This window comes from Oenanthe melanoleuca, chromosome 20 (genome assembly GCF_029582105.1).
Source record: "Oenanthe melanoleuca isolate GR-GAL-2019-014 chromosome 20, OMel1.0, whole genome shotgun sequence".
Taxonomy (NCBI): Eukaryota; Metazoa; Chordata; class Aves; order Passeriformes; family Muscicapidae; genus Oenanthe; species Oenanthe melanoleuca.
Window position 1 is genome coordinate 13,627,833 of NC_079353.1, and position 16,256 is coordinate 13,644,088.

General features: G+C 53.0%; 1 protein-coding gene across 1 annotated transcript in view; it reads right to left on the reverse strand.

Annotated features, from left to right (window-relative positions):
• The window catches only part of CHD6 (chromodomain helicase DNA binding protein 6), an 83,570-nt gene that overhangs the window by 48,089 nt on the left and 19,225 nt on the right, over window positions 1-16,256 (reverse strand). Inside the window, 1 exon segment of the mRNA XM_056507138.1 lies at window positions 8,112-8,167. Coding sequence (XP_056363113.1) covers window positions 8,112-8,144 — 33 coding nt within the window. The 5' untranslated portion in view covers window positions 8,145-8,167.

A 16,256-nucleotide genomic window follows, 5' to 3' on the forward strand; every position in this document is an offset into this window, starting at 1 on the left:
TCTGGATTGATACAGGGTTTGATACCCAATCCACACTTCCTTGAAGACCTGCCAGCTCTGTTCCACTCCCTTGTCCCAGGGAATCCCACTGGCTATCTCCCTGAAGAGCTGGAAGTCTGTTTCCCAACAGTGTCAGCACCTTGGCCTAGGATCCTGGTGGGCATCAGGTGTCACAGCCTGCTGTGTCCCAGGAGCAGTGCTGGTCCCAGCCAGCAGTGACTGCCTTCCTCTGGAGCAGCCACAAGCTTTGGTGCAGCCCTGCCATGAAGGGGCCACCAAAGCCCAGCCTGAGGGACCCAGGCACACACCAGGGCTCACACAGGAGTGTGCACAGAGGAGGGAGACCAGGCTGCTCCCCACCAAGTGCTGCCAGCCCAGAACCAGACTCCCAGAGCTGCCTGCTCTGTCTTGAGGGGGAAGTTCTTCTTGCTATGCTCCTGAAGCCCACAGCAAGCTCTGGCCATGCATGTGGGCTGTGCTGCCAAGTGCAGTCTGCACTGAGCCTGGCACACTGCTACGAGCCAGGGAATGGGTTTTTCTACTACCCCTTGATGAGGTTCAGTTTATCCTGGCTTCCTGTCAGCAGGAAAAGCCCAAGAAAGCAGTGCCAGCTTGTGCTCCTGCATGGCTCCAGCAGCCTCCTGCTCTGCCTGCAGCAGCCCTGCTGGCTCCCCACGGCAGGCAGAGCTCACTGTCCCAGCAGCTGTGCCAGGACCTCAGGGTGCCCTGTGCACAAGGGAAACCACCTCTGCTGCCAAAGGGAGACAGCCTGAAGGGCCAGTGCCACCCTGATGGGGACAGAGCACTCACTGCAGGGAACACATGTGTCTATGAGCCAAAGGACACTGCTGGGACTGGGCATTGGCCACTCTGCCTGCAGCCATGGCCAGCACTGACACACCACCACACTCAGACCCCTCCACAGGTGAGGATTGCATGGAGCTGCAGCAGCCTACAGCTGGCAAACCACAGCCCTGGGACGTGCTGCAGCAGGGCATGGAGGCTGCTCTGGGCTGCTCTGGGCTGCCTGGACCAGCTGGGAGCTGCTCCAGGGAACACTGACCCAGAGGGGCAGGAGTGGCACAGGGCAGGCAGTACCTCTGTATCTGTCTGCCCAGGCTGCTCCAGCTGCACCCACACCTCCATGAACCCACCTGTAATCCTGGCTGACAAAACACCTACAAAATCATAAGGTATTAGGGAAAACCACTAATTTTGGTTAAATCCTGCTGCCCTCCTATGTGGCCTCTACTTCTAAAGGTGTGAGGGGGTCTCCATGTCACACGCTCTGTACAATCCAGTTTTGCCATCCTCCCCCTGCAGAGCTCTCCTGGCCCAGCTGAGGCACAGGTGACCAGTCACCCTCTCTCTCCTCAGAGGCAGGCTGTGCCTCTGCCACCTGCCTTATCCTGCTCAGCACTTCTTCCAGCCCCACTATGGGGCTGTGGGGTGGCAGTAGGAGGCATGCAGCATCAGAGGTACCAAGAGCAGTAGGAGGGTTTCTGCTCTGCTCCTTCTCCCTTTGCAAACTATGGAATGCACCCCAGGACAACCTGCAGGCAGATGCCAAACTCTGCAGTGCTTTACAGTCTCCTCCAGGAGCAGGGGCAGCCCCCAGGGATGACACATACATGGCTGGTTCTCCCACACTCTACCGGGCCCATCCTGAGACTTTCCTCCACTTTTCAGCATCCATCTATTTTCCAGCATCCCAAATAACTGCAGAAATCAGCCTGCACCTTTCCTCCCTTTGTGCTGTGAAAGCAGAAACATCTTCCCTGCATTTGGCTTCCTTGCCTTTAACCAGTCACTAATTTACAGAAAAGACCTTTCATCAGGACACTGCTTGATGTGTTTACAGGCATTCAGTGAGAAACTCCTGCAGCTGCTGTTTGGGAGCCCCTGAGCCTTGCACCAGCCCAACTTCAGCCCTGTGACCCAGTTACCTTTAAAATCCCCAAGAGACTGCAAGGACTGACTCTGCTTTGCAAGTCATGTTGACTATTTGCCAGTGTCGTATTTTCAGAAACAAAGTGTTTACTATAGTTCCTATTTACTCAATAATTCACCTAAGTGAATCTATTGACCTTTAGTTTCACATTTACTCCCCTCTCCCCTTCCATGGCCCTAATGGGTGATGGTCCCAACATTATTTATTAGCAATTCCCAAATCTCACAGTGTTCTTTTACAATTCCAGAGTAAAGACCCTCAAAACAGGTGGCTTATGTTACTTTGCTCAAAAATGTCTTTGCCCCTTCAAGGGCAACCTTTTGATGCCTCTGGCATCAGAGATGGCTCTATTTGACTGAGCTGTTCTGCCAACATTCAGTTTCCACAAGCCCTCACTTGACCTCACCATATTTACTCTCTGACTCCTCTTAAAGGCTTTTTAAATCCTGAGAGAGTTGGAAAAAGAATTGTTATTAGACTCCATGTCTTTAGTGGTTCCTAATGTGATGCCCAGCCTTGTTACAGGGTCACTATTAAATTCACAGACTATGTGTCCTTTTTCTTACTATTATTTTCTAAAACTAAATAGAAACACAATTTTCCATTCAACTGCCCATTCTACCTATCATTTTACAGGTCCACCTAAGCAAGCAGCTTTGTTGCTTCTGGGTATTCCAGAGTGGGGAAGAAGTCAAGATGATGACTTCCAGATTTTGGGAGATGATGCCCACCTCTGAACCTCTGTGGTGACACAATCCAACCAGTCTCTGCCTCCCCAGAACACCTTTTATCCCTAGAACTATGCCTTTGCACTTCTCTGAACTGGTTTTTTTGGTGATAACTGTAATGATTTCACATTCCAGAATACATTTTTATGTTGTTTTTTTTTTTTTATTCACAGAGGAATCTTCTATAAATTACATTTCATACACTCCTTCATCATCCTGGAGCATGAAGTCTTGTTCCACGTGTCTAACTACTGTCAAATAGAAGGTCAGGAGAAAAAAATGTTTAAAACCTCCCCAGGGAGCTGAAGAGGCTAACACAGGGCACTTATAATTGCACAGCCCCATTCTAGGGCAAAGCCAAGGTCAGGGTGGGCCTTAATGGTGTGGTGTGTTTCCTTAACTTCAAATTGCTTTGTTTCATTTATAGTCTCAATTTGAATGCCAAGTTTTTATTCAGGATTTGGGGGAAAACACCAGCAGGAGGTGCAAGGCAAAGCAGCCCCTGCCCTGTTCCCTGAAGGGCTCCCTCCCCTCTCCCAAACCACTGAGCCTGTGGGATGCACTGGCTGCTCCAGCCACGAGGCTCACCCAGCACCCCCACCCTCTGCAAGCCCTCCAGCAAGCTGGGCTCACAGGGAAGTGAAGGGACAGTTCACAAACTCCCCTTAGCACATGCAGGGAGCTGAGGAACAGAGAAATTCAGCAGTGTTTCCCCCACACCTGCTCAGGCCATGGGACTGCCTGTGCTGAGGCAGGGACAAAGCCTGCAGCCTCACCTGCCTGTGCCAGGCACCTGCAAAGGGAACAACAGCACAGAAGGGGAAACTGCAGAGAGAAGGTGATGGGAAGAAGAAACAGCTGCTGCCCCATGAAGATAGCACTGATTTACACAACTTATGTACTTGCAGCAGCACTACTACTAATAATAATAATAGTAATAATAATAGTAATAATATCTGTGAGGCACAGATGCAGAGCAGCTCCTCTGGACCCACATGGCAGAAGTCACATGCCAGCACTGCCAGGAGATGTGGTGGGGATGAAGGAGGTGTTGCATGGGTGCTGGAGCCTGATCCATGTCCAAGCCCTGCACTATCCCATGAGTTTGGGTGTGGGAAGGAGAAAGGACCAAAAGCTTCATGCCCACCCCATAATCCATCCTGCAGGCTTTCCTCTCCAAGAGCAGTGTTCCCAGCAGGGGAAAGCTCTGCCACAGCCTCAGGATCTGAATGGCAGCTCTGTCCAGTAAGGAGGCCACCAATGAGCCCTTCCAATGGTCACAACACCACGAGCAGATCCACCTCCCCTGGCAGCCAGGCTCAGACAGCAGCCACACAACACAGCCCTGCCAGGCAGTGTGACTGCAGCCAGCAGCATGGCCATGCCACATGTCACCTGCACCCAAGTGCAAGGACCATTCAAGCCCAATTTGCTGCAGGCTTGGCCAAGCCTTCCCCCAGCACACCAGGAGAGCTCTGCAGAGCCTGCATTTGGCTCTAGGGCATGCAATCAACGCCACAGAGATGTGACCTGTATGTGGAGTTTCCACATGGACCCTGGCTGTGGGTCATCAAAGGTTTCCATGCTCTTCAGGCAGAACTGATGCCTGGGGGCTGCCCAGCACCCTGACTGCCCATTTCCCCTTCAGCACTAACTGAAGCCACCAGCCAGCCTGCCACTCCAACAGCAGCCCAGGATGGGCACCACGACACAGCTCTGCCTCCCTGAGATGGTCAGGCTGGCTGTCACTGGCCCAGTCTGCCCACACAGCTGGTGGCAGAACCCAGCAGAAGCAGAACAGGCAGCTTCTTTCACACAGAGGGTTTTGGCAGGCAGGTGAACCAAACACTCCAGCAGCCCCATCCCCACCAGTGGTGTGCACAGCATGCACTGTTGTACTCTGGTTGCCCAGTGTCTACACCCCTTGTTTCCAACTTAATCCAATGCAGCAAGAAGCTAAAAATACACAGTGCCACCTTCCATCATGTCTCCAAGCAGGCTCTGCTGTCACCATGGGATGTGTGTGATGGAGGTGGGGCCTGGCTCTGTTGCAAGATGCTCCACCACAATGCAGCTCTCACCAGCTACAGGCAGGAAGCTGTGACTGGGCCAGCCCTGGCAGTGGGCACACGTGCTCCCACCACCCTAGCAGAGGGAGTGCTGGGGCAGAGGGCAATGCTGCTGCCCTGGGCTGGCCAGGCTGTCCTCTCCACTCAGTTCTCTCTGGCAGGAAGGAAAACCTGTGCAGCCCTTGGAGCTTGGCAGAGACCCAGCCCTTGTGGCTGTGTGTGCAGGAGAAGGGCTCCCTGGCAGCTCCCTGCTCCCCACACCCTTCACCCTTACAGAGCAAGTGCTCAAAGCTCCATACAGCCAGCACCAGGAGTCACCAGACCTGACATTCTCACCATGACAAAAAAAAAAGCCCACAGACACAGCCTGGGACAGAGCTGCAAGTGCCCAGGATTGGACAGCCCTGTCCCCTGTGCTGGATCCCACTGCTCAGGAGCCCACTCTGGTAAAAACCCCCAACTGCATTTGCAGTATGTGAGATAGCAAAGCTCACTTTCACATAAACAGACACATAAATTCAGGAAAATCCTTCACTTTATACAGTGAGTGCTTGAAGCCAAGGCAAGCAGAGCTCCCCTAGATGCTCCCAGGGGCTCTCCTCCTGCAAGGGCTGCCCAGCAGCCACATGGTGCCTGCAGCCCTGGGCTGCTCCCCACTGCTGCTCGACCCTGCAGGGCATCCAGCCATTCCTGTCACTTCCAAGGCCAGGCTGGAAAGAAGTTCCCTCCAGGAGAAGGCTAAGGAGTCACAGGGCTTTCCATCTCTCTGTCTCCAATGCAATTCTGCTCTGCTCTCACAGTCCATGCAGGATGGGAGCATTTCCATGGCTGTAGAATAAGGAGATTTAGAGGCACTGTGGGATAAATGCATTTACTTTAGTTAATTATTTCTCTGGTTATTTAAGGAGTAAGAGTTTGGCAGAAATAAGGAGTAGAAGACCCTTCAGTGCCCAGGGACAAGCAGGACACAGACAGGAGAGGCAGCCCAAGGAATGATGGTGCTGGGCCCTCAAAGGAAACCCATCACTTGTCACTGCTCTCAGGGGCAACCAGGCACTCCTGACCCACCTCCACCAGCAGACAAGGCACCCTGGCATGAAAACTTGTAAGTCATGAGACAAGTGACAGGTTTCACGAGTTAGTCACAGCTTGGTGACAAATGTACCAGATTTTGTGCATTACTAAGGAAGAAGAGTTGTGGAAACACAACTAGCCCCTTTCTTTGCTAACAACAGCCCCTCAGACAAGTAAACCAGTTGGCAGTGCCCTGAACCCAAACCCATCATAACTTGCACAGGAAGAGAGGCACTGCTGCAGAGAGCACCAAGGGAGCAGAGAGAGGAGCTCCTCCCCAGACAGGTCACTTTGAACCCCATCTCTCCAGCCCAGATTTCCTAATCCCCTGGCAATGGACACAGGCAGGACAAAGCTCTGGCCTAGGACATCCAAGGGCTAGGGAAAGCAGAGACCACATCCAATACCCTTTCCCAAAGGCAGCTGACAGCTCCCCTGCCACCCCTCACCAATATGATGGGCACCAGCATTTCACCAACCTTTTCATCCCTGGGCCTGATCCTACACCCACAAGATGGCAAACATGGAGCTTCTGCAGGTGAGAGGCTGACAGGGAAACACAGGACTTTGGAAGCCTCTCATCCTTCCCAGGGAGACTGTTCAGTGGAAGGCAACAGCCCCTCTTGGTGCCATGAGAAGTCTGTTTACAAGGTGAGAGTGCTCCTGGCTTCAGGTGATGTGGAATGCCACTCCTTGCTAGTTTTGTCCCCTGTACTGCTCATCTGAGCATTACAGGGAGCCACTCACCCCTTCATCACCTCAGGAACCCAGAATACCCACAGGAGCCCTGCTCAGTGAGGCTTTCTTCCAAGCAGTGAATTTGGAAATGCTGCATCCCACCCCATGATATGCTGCAAGGTTTGTCCCACTGCTGCTGGCTTAGAGAGCTCAGGAGATAAGCAGCTGGAACTCTACCCCTCCTTGCTCACATCACATGCCTTTATCTCCCCTCAGATTTTATCTGCAGCAACAGCTATAGAAAACAATTTGTCAGCTGAGCCCTCTAAAATTTTCAAATGGTGGGGAAGGATGGTTTTGCTATGCTGAAACCCCATGTCATTTCAGTAATCTCATTTCCAGAGCATCCAAACATGTTGTATTAGGCCAATGAGTGGCATGAATTTCTCATCTGGGTTTTGCTATCAGAGGAGGGAGATCACACTGCAAAGCACCCTGCTGTCCTCCAGGCCTTTGCCCTGCCCCATCAGGAACAATCCAGCCATGCTGGTACACATGACCTTCCACGACCCCTTCCTCCTCACCTTGGGGCTGGCTCTGCTTCTTCACAGCATCTACAGCACACACTGCTAAACTCATTACTTCCTGCAGTACTGGTGCTCTGAACACACACCTTCCAATATGTGCAGCATTTGCCTTGCTGCCAGCCCAGAGCAGCACACTGACCTCTTCCAAACACCTCTCTCCCTTCCTCCTCCCATCAACCTGCCATGGCAGTGTGATCTGGGGTGCCCTGAGCAGCACGTGCTGCTGCAGAGCTGGTTAGAAACGGCACAGGCTTGTGCTCTCAAACAGATTTATCCCTTAGCTCAGTGCTCACTTTAATGGTTTCCCATTAAAAGCAGCATGGACACAAATTAGCTCCAGGCAGACCAGTTTGTTTTTTACCTCCAGCCACATTTCAGCCCTGCAGGCAGAGTGACACTGTGCATGTAACAGGTCCTTTCCCCTCAGCAGAGTGCCCATGGTCAGGCTCCTCCCCTGCACACAGTTAATACAGAGACCACTGGCTCATAAATCTCCTCTGGGAGCAGCAGGTTGTTATGATCCAATGTGGCAATTCAGAAATGACAGCTTTGTGAGAGGAGATTTTTTCTGAGTAAGGGAAGAAAATTTCCCCCTGCCCAAGCTCCCACAGCTCCCAGACTTGATCTTCCTGAACCTCCCAGCTGGTATTAGTCCTGGTGTATCACGTTAGTAACAACAATCACAGCAAACACGTGGTTTTGTAATGACATTACAGCAAGAACCAACACTATGGACTTGGAGACAAAAAGAAAGGCTGTTCCTCCACTGGGGGCAGCACCAAGTCAAGAGATTTCCACTACTGAAGACAGATCCCACCTTGTTCAATGGCCCCATCAGGCTCACCCACTCTGGGGGGCGGTTCAGGTCAAATTTCAAGGAGCAGAGCTGCAGCCCTGTCTGGAAATTCAAGACAACACTCCCACAGACTCCTTCCCACCACACATCAGTTGCAACAATTTCCACATGGAACATGGTCCTCAGGCCTCGACAGCTGAACTGGGAGAAGGAGAGACGGTCACAAACCTGCTTTTCTTTTTTCTGTATTTTCATTATCATCAAATCTGGGATGAATGTTATTTCTGCAAGACACAACACAAAAAAAAAATTCACAATGACGAGACTGCTGAATTTGAGGCACTCCATCCTTCCATTCATGCCTCCAGGAGGCTGAACCAACCCCAGGGCTGCTCAGAGCAACAAAGCTGCCAGAATGAAACTCCCAGGGACAAGCCTGGGGACATCTGCTCTGCTGAGCCACGGCAAGAGCCCAGCCACAGATATCACCACAGCTCAGTGCTGCCTGAAACCCACGGCCAAGAGCAACATGGCAGCCACAGTCTCAGCAAGAGCAGCACGCCTGGGGCTTGCACAGAACACACTCCAGCTCCTCAGAGCCCCAGGGACAGCCCAGGCCCCGCTGAGAGACTCGTCAGACACTGCCAGACCTGCAGCAGCAGAGGGAAGAACACAAACCAGCCTCTGCCAAGCAGCAATGACAGCAGAAATAGACTGGAGAGGATGCAGGAACTTGACTGGGTTGCAAGCCCTATGACCATGACCATGGAAGAGCTGCTATGGGGCAAGCAAGGAGGAGAGCCATGTCTCCCCACAGGCACAGTGCTGGGGCCAGGCTGGCTGTGAACCCAGGCCTGTGCCCCTGCAGCAGGGAGGACCCCATGAGTGGCACCCACCCTGCAACCCGTGGGGAGGATGGGCTAAGGGAGGGGTCATTTCCAAGCAACTCCCCCTCACCAGGCTGATCAAACGGGCTGCAGCTGCAAGTCCAGCTCTTGGCAGCACCTTAGTGCCAGGGGCAACCAGGTACCCCACACCATCCCCCCAGGGGACCAGCGAGGGAAGGGTGTGTGGCAATGCAGCACCATGCCACCTCTGGGGCAGTGCTCCCTCGGGCTCCCTGCAGCAGTGGCTGTGCTCTGGCTCGCCCAGCAGGATTTTTCAGCTGTGTCTGCAATGACTGCAGCTCCCAGGCACTGCCAGAGCAGCTAAACCCAAACACAGAGGAACAGTGCCCACTCCCCCTCCGGGGCTTCATGCTCCCTTGGGACCAGGCCAGATGGTGAGCTGACACACCCCTGCCCAGCCTGTATTTCTCTGGGGACTGGGCAGAGGTTGGACACTGCCAGACACAGGAGAAAGTTGGCCTCACTGCCTCCTTCCCACCAGTGCTGTGGTGGCAGGAAGGCCAGGAACAGCCCCACCACATGCAGGGTCAACACCAGAAACCACCCAGTCCTGGCTGGATGGGGCATTGCTGCAGCTCCCCAGGACAAACACACTGTGACAGTCAGGGGGACAAGGTGAGGTCACAGTCTGTGCCATCCCCACTGCAGCTCCAGCCACAGCATACTCAACAGAGCTGTCAGCAGTAGAAGGTTTTTGGGCAGCCAAACCTCAGCAGTTGTCTGCTCCACAGTACCAGCAATAGGTGCCAAAGAGCTCAAAAGTATCTAACAAGTGTTTCAAGACAGAAATCCCACAAATGCCCACCTCTCCTTTCCCTCTGGTACCATGCAAACCCCACTCCATGAGGCACAGCTGTCAGACCTGCTGGCACAAGGGCACAGCCTGCACTGCTGCCAGCCCACAGACCAGCCCCAGCGACCTCCCTGTGCTCCCACCATCCCTCCCTCCCTGCCAGGAACACCAAAACCCAACAGCTCCTACAGGTGGGCAGTGCTCATGCATGAGGTGACCAATTCTGCATCTGACATGGTCCATGGCTCAAGCCACCATACCAAAACAAGAGGCAAAGGCTGCTAACGCTAATCCTGGCTGCATGGCACAGGCCAGCCCATCCTGGCCCACATCTAAATCAAGCTAGGTGGAAGCAAGGAAAGGCACCCAGTGCCACGACAAGAGCAGGGAGGAGTTTCATGGCTTCTGGGAACAGGATGACACAGGACTTCTTCTCATGACTAAGTGTCCTGGGGATGGTTCATTATCCTATATAATTTTTAGGGGTTTTAATCTGTTTTGTTTTGTGCCCCGAGGTGGCTGCTGTCCCTGTCCCACCTCCCTAGCTCCAGCACCATCACCATGAACGGGAACCAGGCTGGGGTTTCCAGAGGGAGCTGGAGGCGTGGGGCAGCTCTTCCCTTTCCAGCATGGGCTATGGGACTGACCACACAGCTCGTGTCTCTGACCAAAAATCCTACTGTTTCTTTTGGGTTTGTTTTTTCTTTTTGCTTCAGCATTGTGACTGGACTTGCTTTTTCTGCTGCTCTGCTGTGGGAAGCCTGGAGCCAACACCGCAGGAACACCCTGGTTTTCCTGCTGAGGCTGCCCCCCTGCACAGTCCAGTCCCAGGGACCAGCCAGCACTGGAGAAATCCCACCGAGCCTGTCCCTCGCCCTGTGCAGAGCTGGGCTGCTACTGCTCCGGGCTGTTCTACACCTTGCTGGCCGTGCAGCCCCGCTCCATCCCGTGCGGAGGGGCACAGGGAGCGGCTGCCGGCCGTGCAGCCCCGCTCCATCCCGTGCGGAGGGGCACAGGGAGCGGCTGCCGGCCGTGCAGCCCCGCTCCATCCCGTGCAGGGGGCACAGGGAGCGGCTGCCGGCCGTGCAGCCCCGCTCCATCCCGTGCAGGGGGCACAGGGAGCGGCTGCTGGCCGTGCAGCCCCGCTCCATCCCGTGCAGGGGGCACAGGGAGCGGCTGCTGGCCGTGCAGAGCCCCCGCTCCATCCCCGTGCGGAGGGGCACAGGGAGCGGCTGCCGGCCGTGCAGCCCCGCTCCATCCCGTGCGGAGGGGCACAGGGAGCGGCTGCTGGCCGCGCAGCCCCGCTCCATCCCCGTGCGGAGGGGCTGTGCGCGGCCCGGACAAGGCTGGGCCTGCCTTTGAGGCGGGTGGGGCTCCAAAATTTCAATATCTAGCATTTATTCAACTTTTTTCCCTTTCTTTCTTTTTCTGTGCCTTGCAGGCACCCTTATTTTTTTCTATTAATAAACAGGTTTTTTTTCAGTTTCACCCCCTGGTATCCATTTCCCTCACTGGCAGAGGAAAAGGGAGTTACTGAAGCCCTTTATCTTCAGAGGAAATGCTCATTCCAGGGCATTTTCTCCTGAAATTTGTCTCAAAACCAAGACACTAAGCCTATCCTGTACAGTCCCTCCTGTACTGCAGATGTGTCCCAGGACAATACAGGGCTAAGCCAACCTAGAAGACAGGTGCAGCTGCAGCAGAGGCGCTCTCCAGGAAGGACACGCAGAGATTTCAGACCAAGTGCTGCAGCAGCTCAGAATAATCCTGCTGGGCTGCCACAAGGAGCAGTCCCATCCCAAGGGTGTGCCTGGAGCCAGATGTGTAGGACACCTGGGACTGGTTCATTTTTCACAGTGGTCTGTGCTGCAGGAGGCTCCAAGGTGCTCAGCTCACCCATCCCTGCCAGCAGCACATGAGCAGCTGGTCTTCCCCCAGCTGCTCAGCCTGGCCCCAGCAGGGCCTGCCAGCACCACCAGCTGAGCTGTCCTGCCCCAGCCCTGCTTCCCAGCCCTGCAAACACCAAATCACAGAACATGCTGAGCTGGATTGGACCATCAGGATCATCAAGTCAGACTCCTGGCCCTACACACAACACACCTAGAATCCCATCATGTGCCTGAAAGCATTGTTCAAATACTTGAAATTGGACAGGCTTGGTGCTGTGACCACTTCTCTGGGAAGCCTGTTCCACTGCTCGATCAATTTTCTGCTGGAGTAACTCAGAAGATGGATCTGAGGCACTCCAGCTCTTGTGGGAACTAGCACTCTCATCTCTCCCAGCTCTCTTTTTCTTTCCACCATCAAAAGGCTGTCAAGTCCCTCAGAACCCGGGCAAGGCACAGGATGCCTTCTGTGCTGAAGGAGGTCTCCCCACTGCCCTAAATAATCACTCTGTGACACTAAGTATCTGGCACACCCCAAGGGTTTTTGCAGGCCAGCCAACCTGCTGCTGCCAGAGCCGGAGCAGAACTTACATCACCCAAACTACTTCTTAACAAGCCTCTGGAAGCACATCCCTGGCCACTCTGCCTGCCCAGAGCAAGGCCAGCCCAGGAGAACATTTCAAAGCCCCTCTGTCAGTCTGACTACCCAGCACAGTTAGCACAGTGTCAGGCTGAGCCAGCACACCTTGCTCTCAGCCACACTCGCCTCCAGAGCTGAACATGTTGGAAACACCACTGTTAGCAGCTGATCTGAGAGCTCCCTGGGCCACAGCAGGCTGGCTGAGAGGCATCTGTGGCAGCACCCTCCAAGCAGGTCCCAGTGTCCCCGTGTGCACCCACCCCAGCGTGTCCCACACAGAAACCCCTAATGCTGCTGTGACCATGAGCCTGTGAGAAGCATTGTAAAGTCACAGTGCTGCAAGCAGGAAATCTATGACAAACTGCCACAGGACACCAAGGAATTCCTAGTATGTGGTTTGCAAAAATAGTTACAATGCTATCGTGCCTGCAACTTGTCACAGCATAGAAACAACAGCTCTTCAGGGTCCCCCTTGGCCCAAAACCAGATCTCAGAGAACCTCAGACACATCCCACAGCACTCTCAAATCCAAAACTCAAAGAAATCCCGATTTAATGTGATATGCATATTCTTAGCCAGGTTTTGAAACTTTAAAGACAACAGAATCTTCAACAACACTCTCTAACATTAATTAAATTTACATGTGGCACAGCTAGCAGTCTGTAACCACAGCAAGCAGCATTTGTTGTTTTGCTGCCTCAGTCTGGCTGGGAAGATGCTGCAACACGCATCTCCTCACCTGCAGGCTGAAAGCAACCAGAAGAAAATCCTGATGGATCAGCTCCAGCTGCACAAAGCTCCCAGACAAACGCTGAAGTGTCAGCCCAACAATCCTCCAAAACCGTCAGTGTTTAAATTACTGCAGAAGAGTAAATAAATTCCAGTATTTACCACCTTGTGTGACAGTGACAGTGAGCTCCGTGTCAAAGTTGCTGAGACCCAGATCATTTTGGGAATGGCACCACAAGCAAGGCTGCACAGGGGGATGTGGACTGGGGGGGACCCAGCACAGGCAGCCCTGCACTGCTAATGGAGCTCCTTCCAGAACCCAGGACCCTGCCCAGGCCAGCTGTTAGCTCTGAGAATAGCTCAGATCAGCTGCAGAGGATCAAATAATTACCCTGAGGATAGGAAATACCAACTATTTTCAGTTTTCTGGGAGTGCTGTTGGGCCAGGGGAGGCAGGGTGCTGGTCACCCAGCCTGGGGGGAGGATGGCCTGACAGCTTGTTATATGCTTTCACTGTTGCTTATCCCCAGGAAAGGAAAAGGTTTCCAAGAGGGTTTAAACCTCAGACCTGCTTTCTTGAAACCATTTTCCAGACTGCAGTTTTTATAGGAAAATATGAACTATGCAGATTTTCCACCTGAGGCTCAGTCCTGCCATGTCCCACCTCTCCTTGCAGGTGCAGCCCTGGTGCAAGGCCAAAGCTCGAGGGGCAGCCTGATCTGAGCTCCTGCCCTTCACCACAGGCACTCAGCAACTCAGTGCTCTTGCCTCCTGTTCCATCACAGCTTTGCAGGGTACCTTTAAAAGCCACGTGAGATGCCTAAAACTGTTTTACAGGCTGAAAAACTATTTGTGTCCATGAAGAAGCTCCTTATGTCAGCCCCAGGCACTACTGCCTCCAGACCAGGGCAGCAGCAGCAGCATCTGCTGCCCACCTCTCCAAGCAGAAGCCTGATGTCTCGGGTGCCCATGGACTTTGCTGTGTTTCAACCACATCACATCTCAGGAGGATATTTAAAGGACACTTGGAAACACTCAAAATGAAGATACCCCAGTGAAGGTCTAAGCACTATTAACAGAACTTCTGTAAGTAGCTGTTCCACAGGAAAAATCCTGCCCACCAATGCTGCATGCTAGTAGCAATGGCAGAATCCAAATCTGAAGCTTGGATGCAAAACTGGGAAGGAGCAGCCAGTTTGTGCTAACATCCTTCAACAGCCCTGCTGACAAAAGGCATGGGTGCATCCCTGTGGAACAAACAAGGAAGGGGGAAAGGGAGTTAATGTTGCCCAACCCCTGTCTGACTGACTTTGAAATAGCAGTTTCCTGACTTAAAAAAAAAAATAAAAATCCAGAAGTATGCATATAAAATTTTAAGGAACCCCAGCTCAACCCTGTTGTGCATCACTGGCAAGCCTGGGGAACAGGTCCTCCATGGGCACAGGACAGCTGTGGGAGTGGGGCTGTAACAGCACTGCCAGGCACAGAGCACCTGGCCTGGGAGAAGCCTCCCCTGGGAGCCTTTGTGAAATTAAGATTAGGGCTGAAGGAAAGCCAAAATTCATAGCTTGAGTGGGGCCAGGAAGAAGAAAGAAGGCACTGCTGAAGACCTGAGTTTGCAGACATCTTCCTGCCTTCCTGAAGAATGACCTTGGGAATAAGATTAGGATTGGGATAATGCTGAAACAAATGAAGTCTGGAGCTGGAGTGAGGTTGCAAAAGTACATGGCAGCTTCCAAGAATGATGGGCTGGGAGAAAACACTGGTGCAGGGAATTGGTAGAAAACTTCTCTACAGCTTCTCAGGAAAATCAGGGCTATGGCTAAGAAAAAGAAAATCCAAGGTGCAGAGGTGGCAGAGCTCACATGAGCAAAGAAGGAACTGCATGAGGCCCCACCTGGGAAAAAGCCTTCATCAGGAAAAAGGCTGGGGAGCTTAGCTGAGGCTCTGCTGGAAAACCAGCACCAGGGCCCAGAGCCTAGCACTCATGTGGAGCTAGAAAGGAATGGCAAAAGGTAAAGAGGCTGGCCTGGGAAATGGTTTAGAAGGTTCCCTACAGTTCAGCTGGAAAATAGCTCAGGTCGGGGTCTGGACTGACTGGAAAGGTTACACACACCTAGGGAGAGGGGCTGTCAGGAGACCCATGTGAGACACTTTTAGCCAGGAAAGGGCTGCAGGCCCTTCCTTATATCCCTCCCTCACAGTCCACAGGCAAAGATGGGGTTGGGCTCAGAAGCAAAATGTCTGGAGTTACTGCTGGAGCAAAGCTGGAAAGGGGCTGCCAAAGACAAGTGGGAGCAGCCCAGAGTGAAAGCTTTGGTGTGACCACGGGTTAGGGGTCTCCCCTGCAGTTCTTCACAAAAAATAAGAGGCTTGAGTGAAAGCCAGAGCTTACAGCTGAGCTGGGGCTTCAAAAGCCAAGCAGGAGCTGGCAGGACAGCTGGGCTGGGTCAGTTTTCATCCAGGCAATGGCTGTGGGGCCTTTTCAATTGCTCTGTGGAAATATGAGAGCCAGTGCCAGGATTAGGGTTAGGGCTGTGAGAGGGACAAAGCCTAAAGCTGCACTTGGACTGTGGCAGGAAAAGGGCTGCCAAAACCAAGTGGGGGCTGCCAAGATACATGGGCTGGAAGAACTCTGTCTGGATCTGCAGCCCTAAGGATCAGATGGAAAGCAAGAACCACAGCTAAGGCTGACAGAAAGTGAAAGCTCAGGGTTGCATTTGGAACAGGATTAGAAATGGAATGCCAAAGATTATTTTCATTTGTTAGGAGCCCTTATCTGGGAATCACCTTTTGTGAACAGCAGTTCTTGTCAAAAAGTTCAGCGAAAAATGAGTAACCCTGATGGACAGAAGCCCTGACATACAACTGAAATAGGAATGACAGTGGGCTGGCAAAGCAACGTGGAGGCCTGCAAAGAGACTGGGGCTTAGAGAAACCTTTGGTCTGGAAAATGGCTCAGCAGCCTTCTCTAGAGCTTCCCAAAAAGGAAGAGCTAGGGTTGAAAGAAAGCGTAGAGTTGCAGGCAGAGCCATTTACCAGAAGGAAAAGGCAGGAGAACCATGCTAGAAAAAGTCTCAGGTCTGCCTACACGGCTTCAGGGCCATGTCCACCCACTGCCAAGGAAAGGAAGGCTAGAGACAGGACTGAAGGATGAGAGCTGCCACTGGAGTAGGGCTGGAAGGTGGCTGCCAAACACTTAGGATGGGAGAAATTCTTATCTGTGCAGTGTTTGTGCAATGCCTGGGGGTCCATGCTCCAGGCTCAGCAGGAGAATGATGCAAAGGCTGAAGAAAGTTATTTCTCCACTTAAGGCAGCACAAAGCCTGTGGTGGTGTGCCCTGGTGTGACAGACAGGTGTCTGTCAAGGAAGGGGGAACCCTTCCCACGGTGAGCAGCAAGCAGGGCAGGACAGAA